The sequence below is a fragment of the Notolepis coatsorum genome (assembly GCF_963971535.1).
Source record: "Notolepis coatsorum genome assembly, chromosome: 18".
NCBI classification, from domain to species: domain Eukaryota; kingdom Metazoa; phylum Chordata; class Actinopteri; order Aulopiformes; family Paralepididae; genus Notolepis; species Notolepis coatsorum.
The window spans coordinates 53,037,909-53,053,849 of record NC_140182.1 but is presented as its reverse complement, the minus strand read 5'-3'; the positions used below and the strand labels follow the sequence as shown (position 1 = coordinate 53,053,849).

The 15,941-nt window shown below is 43.5% G+C and overlaps 1 protein-coding gene across 1 annotated transcript in view; it reads right to left on the bottom strand.

Annotated features, from left to right (window-relative positions):
- The window catches only part of LOC311245364 (neuron navigator 2-like), a gene marked incomplete at its 5' end in the record, with an annotated part of 206,362 nt that overhangs the window by 108,188 nt on the left and 82,233 nt on the right, over positions 1-15,941 (bottom strand). Inside the window, 2 exons of the mRNA XM_084335207.1 lie at positions 77-225; positions 2,725-2,766. Coding sequence (XP_084191333.1) covers positions 77-225; positions 2,725-2,766 — 191 coding nt within the window. The remainder of the gene's footprint in view (positions 1-76; positions 226-2,724; positions 2,767-15,941) is intronic.

Sequence of the window (15,941 nt, the reverse complement as noted above, 5' to 3'; positions counted from 1 at the left end):
CGTTTTATCATAAATGGATAAATATAGTTTTTGAATAAAACCCATGTATTTATCCGTATGCGTCTCCTGTACCCACCAAGCTGTGAGCTAAAAGCAAAGCGTGTTCCGGATGGGGACGTGAGAGAGGAGGAGGGGGAGAAGGGAGAGGAGGCACCTGACTCCTGGACACCTCCTCGCAACCAATCACGGTGCTCCTCTCCTCTTAGTGGAGACAGGTGGGTGTACCTATAGACAGACGGACAGAGGAATGAACAAATCAGATCACTGTATCTACCCACAGGAGGGGGGGGGGGGATAGCACTGGTTAGTTTACTTCCTGTTTGGGCAGATATGTTTGACAGTGGAACATCGTAAGGGACTCTGTTTAAGAGAATGCTCAAAACTTTGATGTTTGTACGTTTGGAGTGCATCCATGGCAACCAAAGTTCTCTCATTGTGAACAACAGCTAGCCATTTCTGCAGTCCTATGCAGAGAGTTTTGCAACGTTCCATTGTAAAAAAAAATCTATGTTCAAAGAAGAAGTAAACTAAACCACTGATACTTATACTCATATTATTTCCCCCTTAACATATTGAATAAATCATAATATATTAATTGTTCCCCATATATTATTTAATTTCATGGCATCTGTGCAGCCTTGTTTATTCACTGTGTCAATGGAAATGATGATGATATCCTTACACAGAAGAGATACTGTTTACTTTTCTGATAACTACATCATACATAACTCATAAATGTTCAGACAAGATTAATATTTGGTTAGTTGTTATGCTATGTATGTATACATGCAATTCAAAGTTATGACCGCATTTTCTTTCAAACTCATTTGGTCACAGAGGTCAGTTTTCGTTACAGTTATAAGGCACTTGGGACAGAGCTGTTTCAGGGTATATGCCTACAGGCGTAGAGGCAGAGGCAGCTCTGTGTAGGAGTGTGTTTCATGCTGTGTGATATACAGATTTGCAATAATTATTATTATTATATTATTATATTATTATTGTACAATACAAGATGGGAACAGATGTAAATTAACAAATTAACATAAGATTAAAGGAAGTCACATACAATCCGGCAAATGTATTCTTTATCTGCAATTGTTGTGCCTTCAAAGCATCAAATTGATTTAATATTGACATATAGTTAATTGTGAATATATATTTATACCTCCTTATACCGTACTTGTCATCTGTACTTGCTGTACGCACTCTCTCTTTATTTTTAACTAAACTAAGTTTTATGAACTGTCTGAAGTTGACCCCCCTTAACACATACAATATTTACAACAGTATTACATAACAGTAATAACATTATTTTCCTATATAATCTTTTACGCAGCCTGTAGATGATTACGAGCCAAAGAACCACTTTTAGTGCTATTCAGCACCCTTTTTGTTGGGTGTAGAACAGCAGGCCTTTGCACACACCCCACCTTCCCTCCCCTGCTAAACCAGGTGTGTTCTTTGTATGCAGCCTGTAGACTAATAGGCTGCAAATAAGATTTTGTTGTTCTCTCACTCTGATCAAGTTTAATCTAATCTAATATTTGTGTGATGTTCTGAAAACAAAATCAGCTTCATGGAGCAGCAAAAGTGTAAGCAAGATACTTATGAGCATCGGAAACTAATCTTTAAAAAATGTTCACGTCTCGTCTACAAATTCCAAGATTTAGTTTCTAAAGTTTATCATCTAACAAATTATTCATACATTAGAATGATAAATGGCATTTGACATTTGTGGGCTATTTTCCATACACGAGCAAGGATGAACGGATACCGCCCCAGTTCCAATCACATAGTTTTCTGTGTCTGATAGTTAAACTGACATGACATGATTCTAAAGATACTTATAATCATAATTATTTTTTTTAAATGTAGGAGTGTGTTTCAGGCTGTGTGACATACAAGCGTAGAGCAGGTCTGTGTAGGAGTGTGTTTCAGACTGTGATGTACAGGCATAGAGGCAGCTCTGTGTAGGAGTGTGTTTCAGGCTGTGTGACGTACAGGGGTAGAACAGCTCTGTGTAGGAGTGTGAGCTATTCCATGACAGCTTCTTAGAGCTATCATTGAGTAATCCCACTTCTTGAGAACCAGTCCCAGGTAACTATACAACAGAGACATTTCAACACCAGGCAACCCCATTCCTCTCCTGTCTGCAACCACTTTCCATAATGATCATATGTGTGTCTATAAAGGTTCCCACATCACAGTTTGAGTATTTAATTTTTTATGTAAAATAGCTGAAATAATTTAAAGCGTAAGGATTTTCCCCCCTTGTTGACACATGTAGGTAGGAATGGTTCCATGACCCACATCGGGCAAGCAGATTCCCACGTACACGACATTCCAGAAATATTCTAAGAATCATCGACATGGTCAACAGTATGACCACTATAACACAGTGTCACAGATGGTCATGGATTCCATGGTGTGTACGGTAATTAACACACCACAGCGAGGAGAGAGATGGAGGATACGTCTACTGTCTGGAGGAGAGGGCAGATCCTGGAGTTCAGATGTCGGTTAAAGTATGTTTTGCTATTTGAACATTTATGAATTGATGTCCCTCACTACTACAGGACTCTATTGCACAGTTGTTTACACACACCTGCAACCCGGCAACCCACCCGGCCTTTTAACTGACATGTAAATTGCCTGTTCTGCTTCATGTCTTACATATTGTACCTTGTAATTCTATTTGGTGTGTGTTTTCATTATTTCCCTTACCTCTGTGATGTAGTCAGGGCCGCCTGGGCGAAATGCGAGGCCCTGTGCGAGATTTAAACGCGAGCCCCCCCCCCTAAAAGGTAAAAAAAATAAGAAATATATATATATATATATATATATATATATTTTTTTTCATACAGTCAACATATTCTTAAATAATAGCGCTGCCCGAGGCTGGGCATGATACAGTCAACATATAGCAAGAGAGAGAGCGAGAGAGAGCTCCCGTTCTACAGTCAATATACAGTGTTATCGCTGCACAGACCCGGCAATGCCCCTGACCCTCCACCAGAGCAAGGCCAGAGAGAGAGAGAGAGAGAGAGAGAGAGAGAGAGAGAGAGACACATTGGAAAGAAACAACCCAAAACCAGAGCAAATTGAAATGCTATTTGGCCCTAAACAGAGAGTACACAGTGGCAGAATACCTGAGCACTGTGACTGAAGATCCTTGACTAGGTACAGACTCAGCGAGCACAGCCTAGCCATCGAGAAAGGCCGCCATAGGCAGACCTGGCTCCCAAGCGAAGACAGACCCACTGCACACAAGATGAGGTGGAAACCGAGCTCCACTTCTTAACAACCTGCCCACTATACCAAGACATACTTCCCACAAATTGCAAACACCCAAAGAGACTTTGAAAACATCGACAATAACTCAAAACTCCCATACCTACTGAGAGAAATACAAGAATGTGAAATAAAGCCCATTTGAATTTAAGAGAGAGAGAGAGCATGTGTGTTTGTGTGTTAGAGAGAGAGAGCATGTCTGTGTGTGTGTGTTAGAGAGAGAGCATGTATGAGAGAGATAAGCAAAGATGAGCCCCTAAAGGATATTCAACTTTTAATGGAAGAACAAAACAGAAGGAAAAGATAACTTCACAAAGGCAACATGAATATACATAGATGCAAAAGGACAAAGATCAACACTTAAATCCAAAGAGAAGAGGGTCTATACCAGAGAAAACAAAGTAGCAAGGCGCCAATGGCCAACATCAGCTAAATAGGCTAACTGCAAATAGAGTAGCCAGGTACTGACACCAGGCCACACACAGCTTTGGCCAACGCTACCCAAGCTACACAAACGACCAAGACAATTCACACACAGCACATGTCGTATCTCCAAATGTTGTGAAGTAACATATGTTTTGCCTGGAAAAAAACATCGTTATTAACAAAACATTCGGGAGGGGAAGGAAGGAAGAGTGGGGTAATGTCCAATGGACATCTTACCTGCACCAAGGAACGCAGGGCGAAAGGCCGCAACACAGGTCTCCACGTTGACGAAAGGCCTCTCGCTGGCGGGACAAAAAGAAGCTATGGCCGGAGCCTTGTCATGGTGCAGGCCAGACTACATCTTCTGTCAAAGATGATGTCGTAGTCAGAGTGCCAGGGCCTGCTATTCTCACGGCTAATGTCAATGGTCGTAGCACAAGCTAACAGCTAACTCTAGGCTAAGTGATAGTATCAAGCTAACGTTCCCAGCCGAGCGAAAACGAGCAGCTAACGTCGTAGCTAAACAGCTAACTGGCTAACAGTTAGCTCAACCCGGCTATCGCTAACCACTAGCTAACGCAGAAGCAAGCTATGCGGCTACCACTGAAAAACTGTACAACGTGAGAAAAGCAATACAGGCCAACACTTCAGACAGCCGCTGTGTTTTCCTCTTCTCATCCGAAGAGAGAAGGGAAAAAGAAGGCAATACACGTCCCACTACAGAGTGGTGTTTACCATAGCGGTGCCGGCAACAAGTCCCTCGCGGACTATAGCCGACTTGAGCATGGAGATATTCTCATAATGAAACACCAAGCTCACCTCCCTCGCACCAGGTGCTGACACCAGGCCACACACCATTAGCTACTACAACAGCTAGCCGGGCCGTTTGGCTCCCGAGAGAGAGAGAGAGAGAGATATATCCACGGCGGGAATAGAATAGAGTGCATTAAAAAACTCACCAAACTTCCAAGAGGATGGAGACAACCGCGTGGAGTTGACGAAGTTCATCTGCCGAATGACCGTCCTCTTCATCTTGGCATAACAATGCTGCACACGCTCTCTCTAGGTTAGCTAACGCTAGTTAGCCTTTAGCTAAGCTAGCTACTAGCCGACATCATCATGGCTATCCCGACTGAACCACACGTTAGCACTCAATATTATAACGTAGCTAAAGCTAACTAGCTGTCCCTGCCTTTAGCTGGGATGGCTAGCCTGACTGAACTGTCTAACATGCAACAACTTTCATCTTCAGTCCATCTGCCGAATGACCGTCCTCTTCGTTTTGGCTGGCATAACTAAGCATAACCTCCATGCTGCACGCGCAAAATAGTCAAACGCAGCTGACGCACGCCGGCCGTCTGTACACATGTAACGTAACCCCTCCCTTAGTGAAAAAAACTAGATTTTAGGTCTGTGATGAAAAAGGGCCTCGCGGGAAGGGGGGCATCGCAAAAAATTTAAGAAAACAATAAAAAAAATAATAAATAAAAAATATTTTAATTTTTATTTTAATTTTTAATTTTTTGTGCGAGGCCCCCCTTCCCGCGAGGCCCTGTGCACCCCCTGAGGCGGCCCTGGATGTAGTCCAATAGTCTTATCTGGATTGTTCTTTTTGGTTTATATATAGGAATTTGTGCTTGCCTCGTACAATTCTAAATGTTACCGGAAGCCAGTGTAGGTTAGCTAATACAGGACTGATGTGGTCTCTCCTCTTGGTTCTAGTTAGTAGCCTAGTGTTGTGACTTTTTGATAGTAATATAATTTGAACAGCTTGAAATATCATTTATTATTGTAGCAAAAGGTGTGTAATCGAATTGGCATAAATATGTTCTATAATAGCCTTAATGGAGATTCACGTTAAATTGTTTATCATATTGTTTAGATTAAACTTACATTATAGGCTATATTCTGTAATGCACCATTTTTGCCCCCAGTGGGAAGTCAGTTGAGCGCAGGCATAGGCCCCACGCTCCAACGCTAATTAGAGACGCGTGCCACCTGTAAAAGGGTGTGTTTGATCCTTCGGGGGAGAAGTGACAGTTTTGTTTGTTAGAATAGAAGCCATGCCTCGCTGCTGCTCTGCCTAGAGAACCTGTAAAGGGAAAACCAAATTAAACTAAATGGATTTGAGAACTACATTTCTGCCTCCTGGTCGTGAATGAAACATGAAGAACAAAAACTGTGAAATATGAATAATCATATGTGTTTTAATAAGAAGAGGATCTTGAACAGTTTATTGTGCAAACAAAGTGGTGCCGAAACCAGGGAGAATTTAAGTATATTCTACACGGACGGACTAATTGGATAAAGAAGAAGAATGACTGAACTAACAAGATTGAAGGCTATCCGAGGAGCAGTAAGGACGTCTGTAACCAAGTTGCTGAACAAGATAGACAAGCAGATAGGAGCAGAGGCCCCATGTTTGCCCGACTTGGAGGAAAGCAAAGAAATAGAAATATTAGTCGTCAAGGAGACAACTCTAAATGAACATGATCGGGACATTGCAGCAGCGACGGAGGAGAAGGACCTGGTTGAAGAAGTGACCACGGCTCTGGACTATATGGACCGAATAATCAAAAGGAAAACTCGGATCAACAGGTTGGTGCGCGACTCGCTCATAAAGACAGAAGAGGAGCGACAGAGAAGAGTGAGCGAAGGGAGCTCACACTCACACTCAAGTAGATCAGATCATATCAGACTTCCGAAATTGATAATTGGAAAATTCAGTGGTGATATAAGCCGATGGCAAGACTTTTGGAATCAATTTAAAGTGTCGATTCACAATAACACCACCCTGAGTTCAGCTGACAAGTTCAGCTATTTGAAGTCATTATTGACAGACACGGCCGCAAACGTAGTCGCAGGATTATCTTTATCCGACGAGAACTACGACAATGCAATTGCAATGTTGATGGAAAGATTTGGCCGTAAAGATTTGATCATAAACGCACACATGAACAAGCTCCTTAATCTAACCCCTGTAAAGAGTGCCACGAACATTAACGCACTAAGAAGATTGTATGATGACTGTGAAATACAAGTGAGGAGTTTAGACGCACAGGGCGTTGTATCGGACTCATATGGTAGTCTACTGTGCCCGATTCTCATGAAAATGATTCCCGAAGAGATAACCCTGGAGTTTACGCGTGTCCAGGCTACAGGGTCTGTATTGAAAGTCAAAGACTTAATGACATTCCTGCAAAGGGAACTGGAGAGTCGGGAAAGGACAATGAACTTGACACAGAGAAAGGAGACTCCACCTCCACCCAAAGACAGTGTCTGGGAAAGGAGGAGTCGGCGGCCCCAGAGCGCGGGCGCAGCATCGACATCTACATTTTACGCAGCTGATAATGAAGATGGAAAGGCATGTGTATTCTGTAACAAAAGCAATCACAGATCAAAGGACTGTTCAGAATTCACTGCTGAGATCAGGAAATAAAAATTAAAGGGACAGGGCAGATGCTACAGATGTCTAGGTGCCAGGCACACTTCTAGTAAATGCAAAGTGCAGGGAGTGTAATAGTGTATGGCATCATAGAACAGTGTGTACCAGACAGAAGGGCACACAGAGTAACGTTAGGGAAACCCCCTCAGATGCTGTAGTGTCAATTGTCCCAACATCAGAAAGAGGCACAGTCTTGCTGCAGACAGCGACTGTATGGATTGAAACAACCACACACAACCAGATAGTGAGGTGTGTAATGGATGGGGGTAGCCAACGCAGTTTTATAAGAGAAGATATCTCAAAGGCTCTAAGTCTACCAGTAGTAGGGGAGGAGGTATTGAACCTGCACACATTTGGCTCGCTAGTACCCAAACGAATAACCTGTAGGAAGGTTAGAGTGTATCTGAGAAATATTCGAACCAACCAAGCAGTGGAACTAGAACTGCTGGAGACGCCACTCGTGAGCACGTCATCAAACCTGACAACAGCCAGTGAGAAACTGAGAGGAACGCTGCACAAAAGAGGAATGCAACTTGCTGATACCCCAGTGAGGGGAATGGATTCAGAAAAGCTTGGAATCCTGATCGGAGGTGATCACTACTGGAAAATCGTCACTGGACGAATGGAGAGACTGGGTGACGCACTAGTTGCGCTCGAAAGCAAGTTTGGATGGTTAGTGCAAGGAACTGTCGCAATGGCAATGCTGTGTGTCACAGAGACGTGGACGTGCTGGTCGTGAGCCTGGGAGAGGAGCAAGCGCTTTCAAAACAGTTGCGCAGCTTCTGGGAAACTGAGTCCCTCGGAATGTCAAAAGAAGGCCGCGCTGAGAGCACAGGCGCTGCAGACGCGCTACTGAAATTCGAGGAGTCAATCAAATACACGAACGTGAGATATGAGGTTCGGTTGCCATGGAGAGAGGAACAGGTGATCATCGCTGATAACTACGCCACAGCTGAGAGTAGATTTGCTCACCTGGTAAGAAGATTCCATAACAACCCCGTACTGTACCATAAATATAATGACGTCATCCAAGAGTATCTAGCCGAGGGAATAGTAGAAATAGTAGAACAGGTGCAGTCCAAACAATCAGAGAACCCTATTTACTATTTACCCCATCATGCTGTAATTAAAGATCAAAGAGAAACTACAAAATTAAGAGTAGTATTTGATGCGTCTTCACATGGAAGAGATTGTCTGTCTCTTAACGAGTGTCTCCAAACCGTCCCCAATTTAAATCCAGACCTGTTAGGCATTCTAGTCAGATTTAGACAGTATAAAGTGGCCCTCATGTCAGACATTACGAAGGCCTTCCTTCAGATCTCTCTAAACGAACAGAACAGAGATGCATTGAGATTTCTCTGGACCACCGGAGAAACATTGTCAATGGACCAAATCAGCATTCTGAGAATGACACGAGTTCCATTCGGAGTGTCCTCGAGTCCATTTCTATTAGCAGCCACAATTCGTCATCATCTAAAGAAATACGAGAATAAATATCCAGAGGTTGCAAAAACCCTAGATGAGTGTCTCTACGTACAGTAGATGACTATATCTGCGGTGCACACACAGTAGAGGCGGCTTTAAAAATCACTCAAACAGCCAAGGAGATCATGTCTGAAGCTGGAATGGATTTGTGCAAGTGGAAAACGAATTCAAATGAGCTGCAAAGAGAATGGACACAACAAGTGAAAAATGAACAGGTGGAAGTCAAAAGCCAAACGCCAATGAAAGTGTTAGGATTGACATGGAGAACTGAAACAGACGACTTTGTGTTTGAAATGAAGGATTTTATTGAACATTTAAAAGACAAAAAAAAACACGAAGAGAGGAGTTCTCCAATCCGCAGCACGAATCTTTGACCCAATAGGTTTTTTATCCCCATTTAGCATTAGGGTAAAATGCCTGTTCCAAAAGATGTGGGAACGGGGTCTCGACTGGGACGCACAGCTCCCAGATGACCTCTCCGACAAATGGCATCAGTGGTGCGCTGAAATTCCCGATTTAGGCTCTATAGCCATAAGCAGAAGTTACACTTCAGAACTGCAGAATAGTGACGACACGCTTCTAGATAAAGAGGTCCACATATTCTGTGATGCGAGTGAAAAGGCTTATTGTGCAGTAGCCTATTTACGCACGACAGATATAGATGGAAAATGCGCCACTAGTCTAATAACGGCCAAAACTAAAGTTGCTCCATTAAAGAAAATCACCCTACCTCGACTGGAACTGATGGGAGCTTTGATAGGGTCTAGACTAGGAAAGTTTGTATGTGAAACATTTAAAATGCCTGAAATCAAGACACACTATTGGACAGACTCAATGATCGCTCTCCATTGGATCAAAGGCACGGCTAAACAATGGAAGCCGTTCGTTCAGAACCGAGTGATCGAAATTCAGAACCTGACCCTCCCAGAGAACTGGGGGCACTGCCATGGAGCAGAGAACCCGGCAGATCGCGGCACACGGGGCCCCAGCGTAAAGACACTAAAAGATGACTCTCTTTGGTGGCACGGGCCACAGTGGTTAAGAGAGCCAACCGGAAAAAGTACGTCAAAAGAAGATATTGATGAAGGAGTGAATTTGGAGGAGTGTGTGGTGCAAAGCCAAATAGTGAAAGAGGAGAAAACAAGTATGTGTTTGGGCCCGCTATTTGACCTGGGAAAACACAGCAAACTCAACAGAGTCCTGCGCGTCACGGCGTGGATGCTGCGTTTTACATACAATACACAGACGAAAAAAAAGAGAACTGGTCCGCTGTGCGCAGAGGAAATCAGAGAGGCGGAGAAATACTGGACAAAACTCTCCCAAACAGAAAGCTTCCCAAAAGAACAAACAGACTTGTTAAATGGAAGAGAATTGCATAGAGGCTCAAAGTTAATGAGCCTAAAACCGTTCATGGATAATGAAGGGCTTCTGCGCGTCGGAGGACGGCTTCAGGAAACCAACTGGGATTACGCACAAAAACACCCTCTCATACTTTCCGGGACTAACCCCTTCTCTCTGCTGGCCATAAAGAGAGCGCACAATGATGTATTCCACTCTGGTTTACAAGACACCTTGACACAGGTGAGAGAACAATTTTGGATAATAAGAGGACGCCAGTTGGTGAAGAAAATGATAAAACAGTGTCTCATCTGTCGAAAAAGTTAATTAAAAGCAGGCCAACAATGTACTGCGCCCTTGCCCAAAGATAGGGTAACAGAGGCCCAGCCGTTCGAAGTAACAGGTGTAGATTTCGCAGGGCCATTATATGTAAAGCCCCAGAATAAAAAGGCATATGTAGCTTTATTTACTTGTGCAGTGAAAAGAGCTGTGCATTTAGAAATACCGTACTTTTCGGACTATAAGCCGCGGCTTTTCCCCCCATTTTTCGACCCTGCGGCTTATATAACGGTGCGGCTTATATGTGGACAAAACCCGAAAATCGAAATATTGCTTTTTTTACTGCATTGAAATGTTATTTATCTGTTCCCTTATTTGCTAAACTTAATACAAATGAGTTAATTCTTGTAATTTGTCCGACAGTATTGTGTCCCAATGGGAGTCATTCTCTGTAGAGGTGGGAACTTAAAGCTCAATATAAGAACGGCCATGCACCACCACCCACAGAATCGAGAAAGAGCAATCAATCTGTCAATCCTTTCCGTGTCCGGGCCGGGTGAGGTTTCCCGTGTTGAGTCAAATTAAGCCGCAGGCTCCACTCCTTACATATGGTAATTAACATTAAAACACATGCGGCTTATAGTCCAGTGCGGCTTATATATGTACACATCATTCAATTTAGCTGCTGCGGCTTATAGTCAGGTGCGGCTTATAGTGCGAAAAGTACGGTAGTATCAGACCTCAGCACAGATTCATTTCTTTTGGCCTTTAGACGATTTGTAGCCCGACGAGGAATCTGTACCACGATATATTCAGACAACGCAAAAACATTCAAGCGTGCAGACAAAGATCTGAGAGCTATGTATAATTTAATAAAAGATAAGAAGATACAGGAGTTCTTTTCAGGGAAAATGATCACCTGGAAATTCATAGTAGAACGGGCAGCTTGGTGGGGTGGGATGTGGGAACGCATAGTGAGGTCAGTGAAGGTGTGCTTGAGAAAAGTGTTAGGAAAAGCGTTTTTAACATTTGAAGAGCTTCAAACGTTGCTTACTGAAGTGGAGGCTGTTGTCAACTCAAGACCCCTCACCTTCACACACGCAGAGTGCGGAGAGCCTGCTCCGCTAACCCCAGCCCACTTCTTGGTGGGACAGAGACTCACAACCCTACCTCCACTGCCCACTCCCCCCAATTACCCCGCTAATGCTGACGCAGCTAAGCTTAACAAACGGTTACAATACCGTCAGAGACTGATCAACGGATACTGGATTCACTGGAAGAAAGATTATTTAATGGAGCTGAGATCAGCACACACAGCATCTGCGACCAAGCCCAGCACATTCAAGGTGGGCGACCTGGCTTTGCTGCACGAAGACAAGCAGCCAAAGCATATGTGGAAAATGGGTCGCATCGAACAGGTGTTCATAGGACGGGACGGAAGGATTCGTTCATGTTCGTTAAAACTCCCCAAGAATCTGGTCCTGAAGAGACCGGTACAGCTGCTGTACCCTTTGGAACTAGGAGAATGATGACGCTTGGGAGCTCATCGGGGGGGAGTTTGTTGTGACTTTTTGATAGTAATATAATTTGAACAGCTTGAAATATCATTTATTATTGTAGCAAAAGGTGTGTAATCGAATTGGCATAAATATGTTCTATAATAGCCTTAATGGAAATTCACGTTAAATTGTTTATCATATTGTTTAGAATAAACGTACATTATAGGCTATATTCTGTAACGCACCATTTTTGCCCCCAGTGGGAAGTCAGTTAAGCGCAGGCATAGGCCCCACGCTCCAACGCTAATTAGAGACGCGTGCCACCTGTAAAAGGGTGTGTTTGATCCTTCGGGAGAAGTGACAGTTTTGTTTGTTAGAATAGAAGCCATGCCTCGCTGCTGCTCTGCCTAGAGAACCTGTAAAGGGAAAACCAAATTAAACTAAATGGATTTGAGAACTACATTTCTGCCTCCTGGTCGTGAATGAAACATGAAGAACAAAAACTGTGAAATATGAATAATCATATGTGTTTTAATAAGAAGAGGATCTTGAACAGTTTATTGTGCAAACACCTAGCTGCCGAGTTTTGAATGAGTTGGAGTCGTTCTGTGTTTTTTTTGGAGGCCAGTGAGGAGATAAAGGCGTGGATCAGTTTGTCACCTTCTTTTTTATTTATAAGCGGCCGTACCTTAGCTATGTTTCTAAGGTGGAAAAATTATGTTTTTGTCACGTTGTTGATTGTGTGTGATTTAAAGCTTAGGTCTGAGTCTATTATAACACAGGACCGACTAGTAGGATTTCAGTTTTGCCCTCATTTAATTTTAGGAAGTTGTTCGTCATCCATTTGTTTATTGCTAAGAGACAGGCGGAAATGGAGTTTATAGCTGTGTGATCATTTGGTTCAGCGGAGATGTACAATTGTGTGTCATCTGCGTAACTATGGAAACAAACATTGTGCTTTCTAATGATGTCTCCGAGTGGCAGTATGTATAGTGAGAAGAATGTTTCTCAGAAGAATGATCTCCAAGCCTCACGTAATATTTTCTCCCTTTGATATATGTTCTGAACCAGTTCAACACATAGTCAGAAAGACCAACTAACTTTTGATAGCTCCTTCCATAGGGGCACAGACTAAACCATCACTTCTGACTAAACAGACTAAACTATCACAGAGAGATATCTGCCCTATAGCCAACTAAATGTGTGGCATCTGCAATCATGGCTTTTAGTCTTAAAAAAGGAAATATTTCACGCACCACGTAGCTGCACTGCTGTGCACCGCGGACGTCCCGGGAAAGACATGCGGCGACCTTTGCCGCATGTCTTTCCCCCATGTCTTCTCCAAACCTTCCTTTTTTTTATCCACTTTTTCTCCTTATTTTTCAATTTTTCTCCCATCCCAATTTCGTATTATTCCAATTCTTCCCTCCCCTGTCTTGAACGTTGCTAGACTATGCCTCCCACTGGTCGGCTGTAGTGAGGATAGAAGCCTTGCATCACGTATCCCCTCCGGTACATGAGGAGGCAGCCTGTTGCATCTTTTCACCAGACAGCTCAAACTCTCAGTGGCGAGGAGTAACGCGTGGGAGGCTCACGCTGCCCCCGATACTTCCTGTTTCTGCTGTACAGGCGTCACCCAACCGACCTGTAGGAGTTGCTGTCCACAACGTCCAATCCCCACCCACCGGCTTTCCCACCCTCTAACACTGCCAATTGTGTTAGTATGACGGCCGGCCAAGCCGGTAGCAACGCCGAGAGCTGGGCTCGATACCAGTATCTCCTGCGTTAGTGGCGAGCGCCATGCCCACTGCACCACTCAGCCGCATTCTCCCAACCTTCCTCTCTGTCGGGCCTGTCCGAAATAAAGCAGTAAAATGCCAAAAAAAGGGGGGAAAAAAGGAAATATTTCACACCAGAGGAAGAGAAATTTGTAGGAATATTTCATAAATGTTTGGAGGACTATAAGACTATCGCTAGGTGTTATGTGTACTTTCACATGGTGGAGGGTATGCTTACTGTCTGTGGTGTATATTCACATTGTGGTTTAAGTGTGGTGTCACTAATTGGTGAGGTGTGATTGACACACTGTTGTTTTTCTTGTAATTAACATGGCTGCTCTTGTAATTGATCACAGGTGTGGTGACAAGGCTCATCACCCTACAAACAGACCAGGAGCTCGTCACTGCAGTTGTCGCTCGTCACAGTCTCTCACCAGCAGTGTTGGGACTAACGCGTTACAAAGTAGCGCGTTACAGTAACGCTGTTACTTTTGGTGGTAACTAGTACTCTAACGCATTACTTTTGAAATTCAGTAACGCAGTTACCGTTACTGAATGGGTTACTGCGTTATTTTTATGTAGATTGTTAGCGAGTGTTAGCGATCCAGCGCAGTCCTCCTCTCCTGTCTGTCACTTCACCTGCGGTGACACGCTGTGCTGTGGGCGTGTTTTGTTTACTCTAGTCTTGACTGTCATGGCGGCGCCCACTACTCACATGGATATTTTCACTATTTCTCTTTTGTCGAGCACAAAGAAAAGAACGTTTTAGTTAAATGTAATTTGTGTTTTGGCTCAAAGATCCTATCTACTGCCCATGCTTCAACGAAGCTAGTAGCGGAGTCTAACGTTAACGACCAGGACTCATCCGAAGCCACTCGCCACCCGCTTTCAGGGATCTACACTAATTAGCATGATACCAGGCGGCACACGGAAATTGGGATGGAACACTTTTTCCAACTACTTGGAGAGAGAATATACAAAATGGAAATGAGATAAAGAAAATGTTTGAGGGTCTGGACTAATGTTACATCTCGACCACCGCAGACTTTAGTGCAGTGATGTGAATGCAAATTAATGGAAACTCAAGTTGATCAACAGATTTTGACTGTAAGAATCTGCCAGGGAATCTCATCAATACTAATCAAACAATATAAATATAGTCCTTTCATGCACAGTTGATATCCTAACTATTCTAACGTTGCAATGCACGATTGATATCTTAAACAACATTGCAAGACGGTTATAATGAAACGCTCCGGCGACATCAAGGCTGTTCCTTCAACCTAAGTGGCGATACAATTAGGCACGGCGCATTTCTTATTACGTCGGGACTCGGGACAACATTTGTGTTTGTGTCAGATTTGTGTTTGTATAGACCACATTGCTTAGCAGAGTTCAGTGATGTGAATGGAAACTGTCAAGTTGATCAACAGATTTTGAGTATCTGTAAGGGCATGGGAGCAATTTTTTTTTTTAAGTAACTAAATAGTAACTTTTCACAGTAACGCATTACTTTTGGGTGTAAGTAACTAGTAAAGTAACAGAGTTACTTTTGAAATGAAGTAACGAGTAAAGTAACTGAGTTACTATTTTTCAGTAACTAGCACAACACTGCTCACCAGAGTGCTCTCAGAAGTGCTCTTTCACCTGTGCTCTCAATTTTGTGACCATTTGCTCTTTGTTCTATTTTTGCCCATGCTTCTTGCTATATTTTTGCCCATGTGCTTTCTTTTTGTTATATCCTGAACCATGGAGGTTGGAGCACCCAGCTCTCCACCCTTTTGTACCTTTAGACTAGCTGTTCAATAAATAATAAATATTGTTATTTTTTGGTAAAACGTGTCCGACTTCCTTGCTGTCCACCATGCTACAATCAAGGCCTACCGGGGAAACAAGTCATATTACCTGTGAAGGCCTTAGGGCAAGTCACTTATGCTTGATTGTAACACTAGGCAACAAGGACAGGAAAGAGGAGGAGTACACCTGTGGCCCCCGTTTCCATCAGGGGGGTCGACGTGGACAAATACCTCGGAGTAGACATCGACAATAAACTGAGCGGGTCAAAACACGCTGAGGCACTAGGCCAGTAATGTGATGGGGTTGGAGTGGTGGTGTCAGAGAGGAGGAGCCTTGCTAAGCTCCACGCCATCATGGACAACCCCTCCCATCCACTAGACATGGACTTGGCTGATAGAAGGAGCATGTTCAGTGTTAGACTAAGACTCCCAAGATGCAACACTGAACAGCACAGGAAGTCCTTTATTCCGACAGCCATCAGACGATATAACGCATCACTGTGCTTCACTGCATCACTGAGCACAGAGTGACAGTACAACTTTGGCTAATCTTCCTGGGCCCTCATTCATCAACGTGACGTAGAAAATGTTCTATTTCCACACG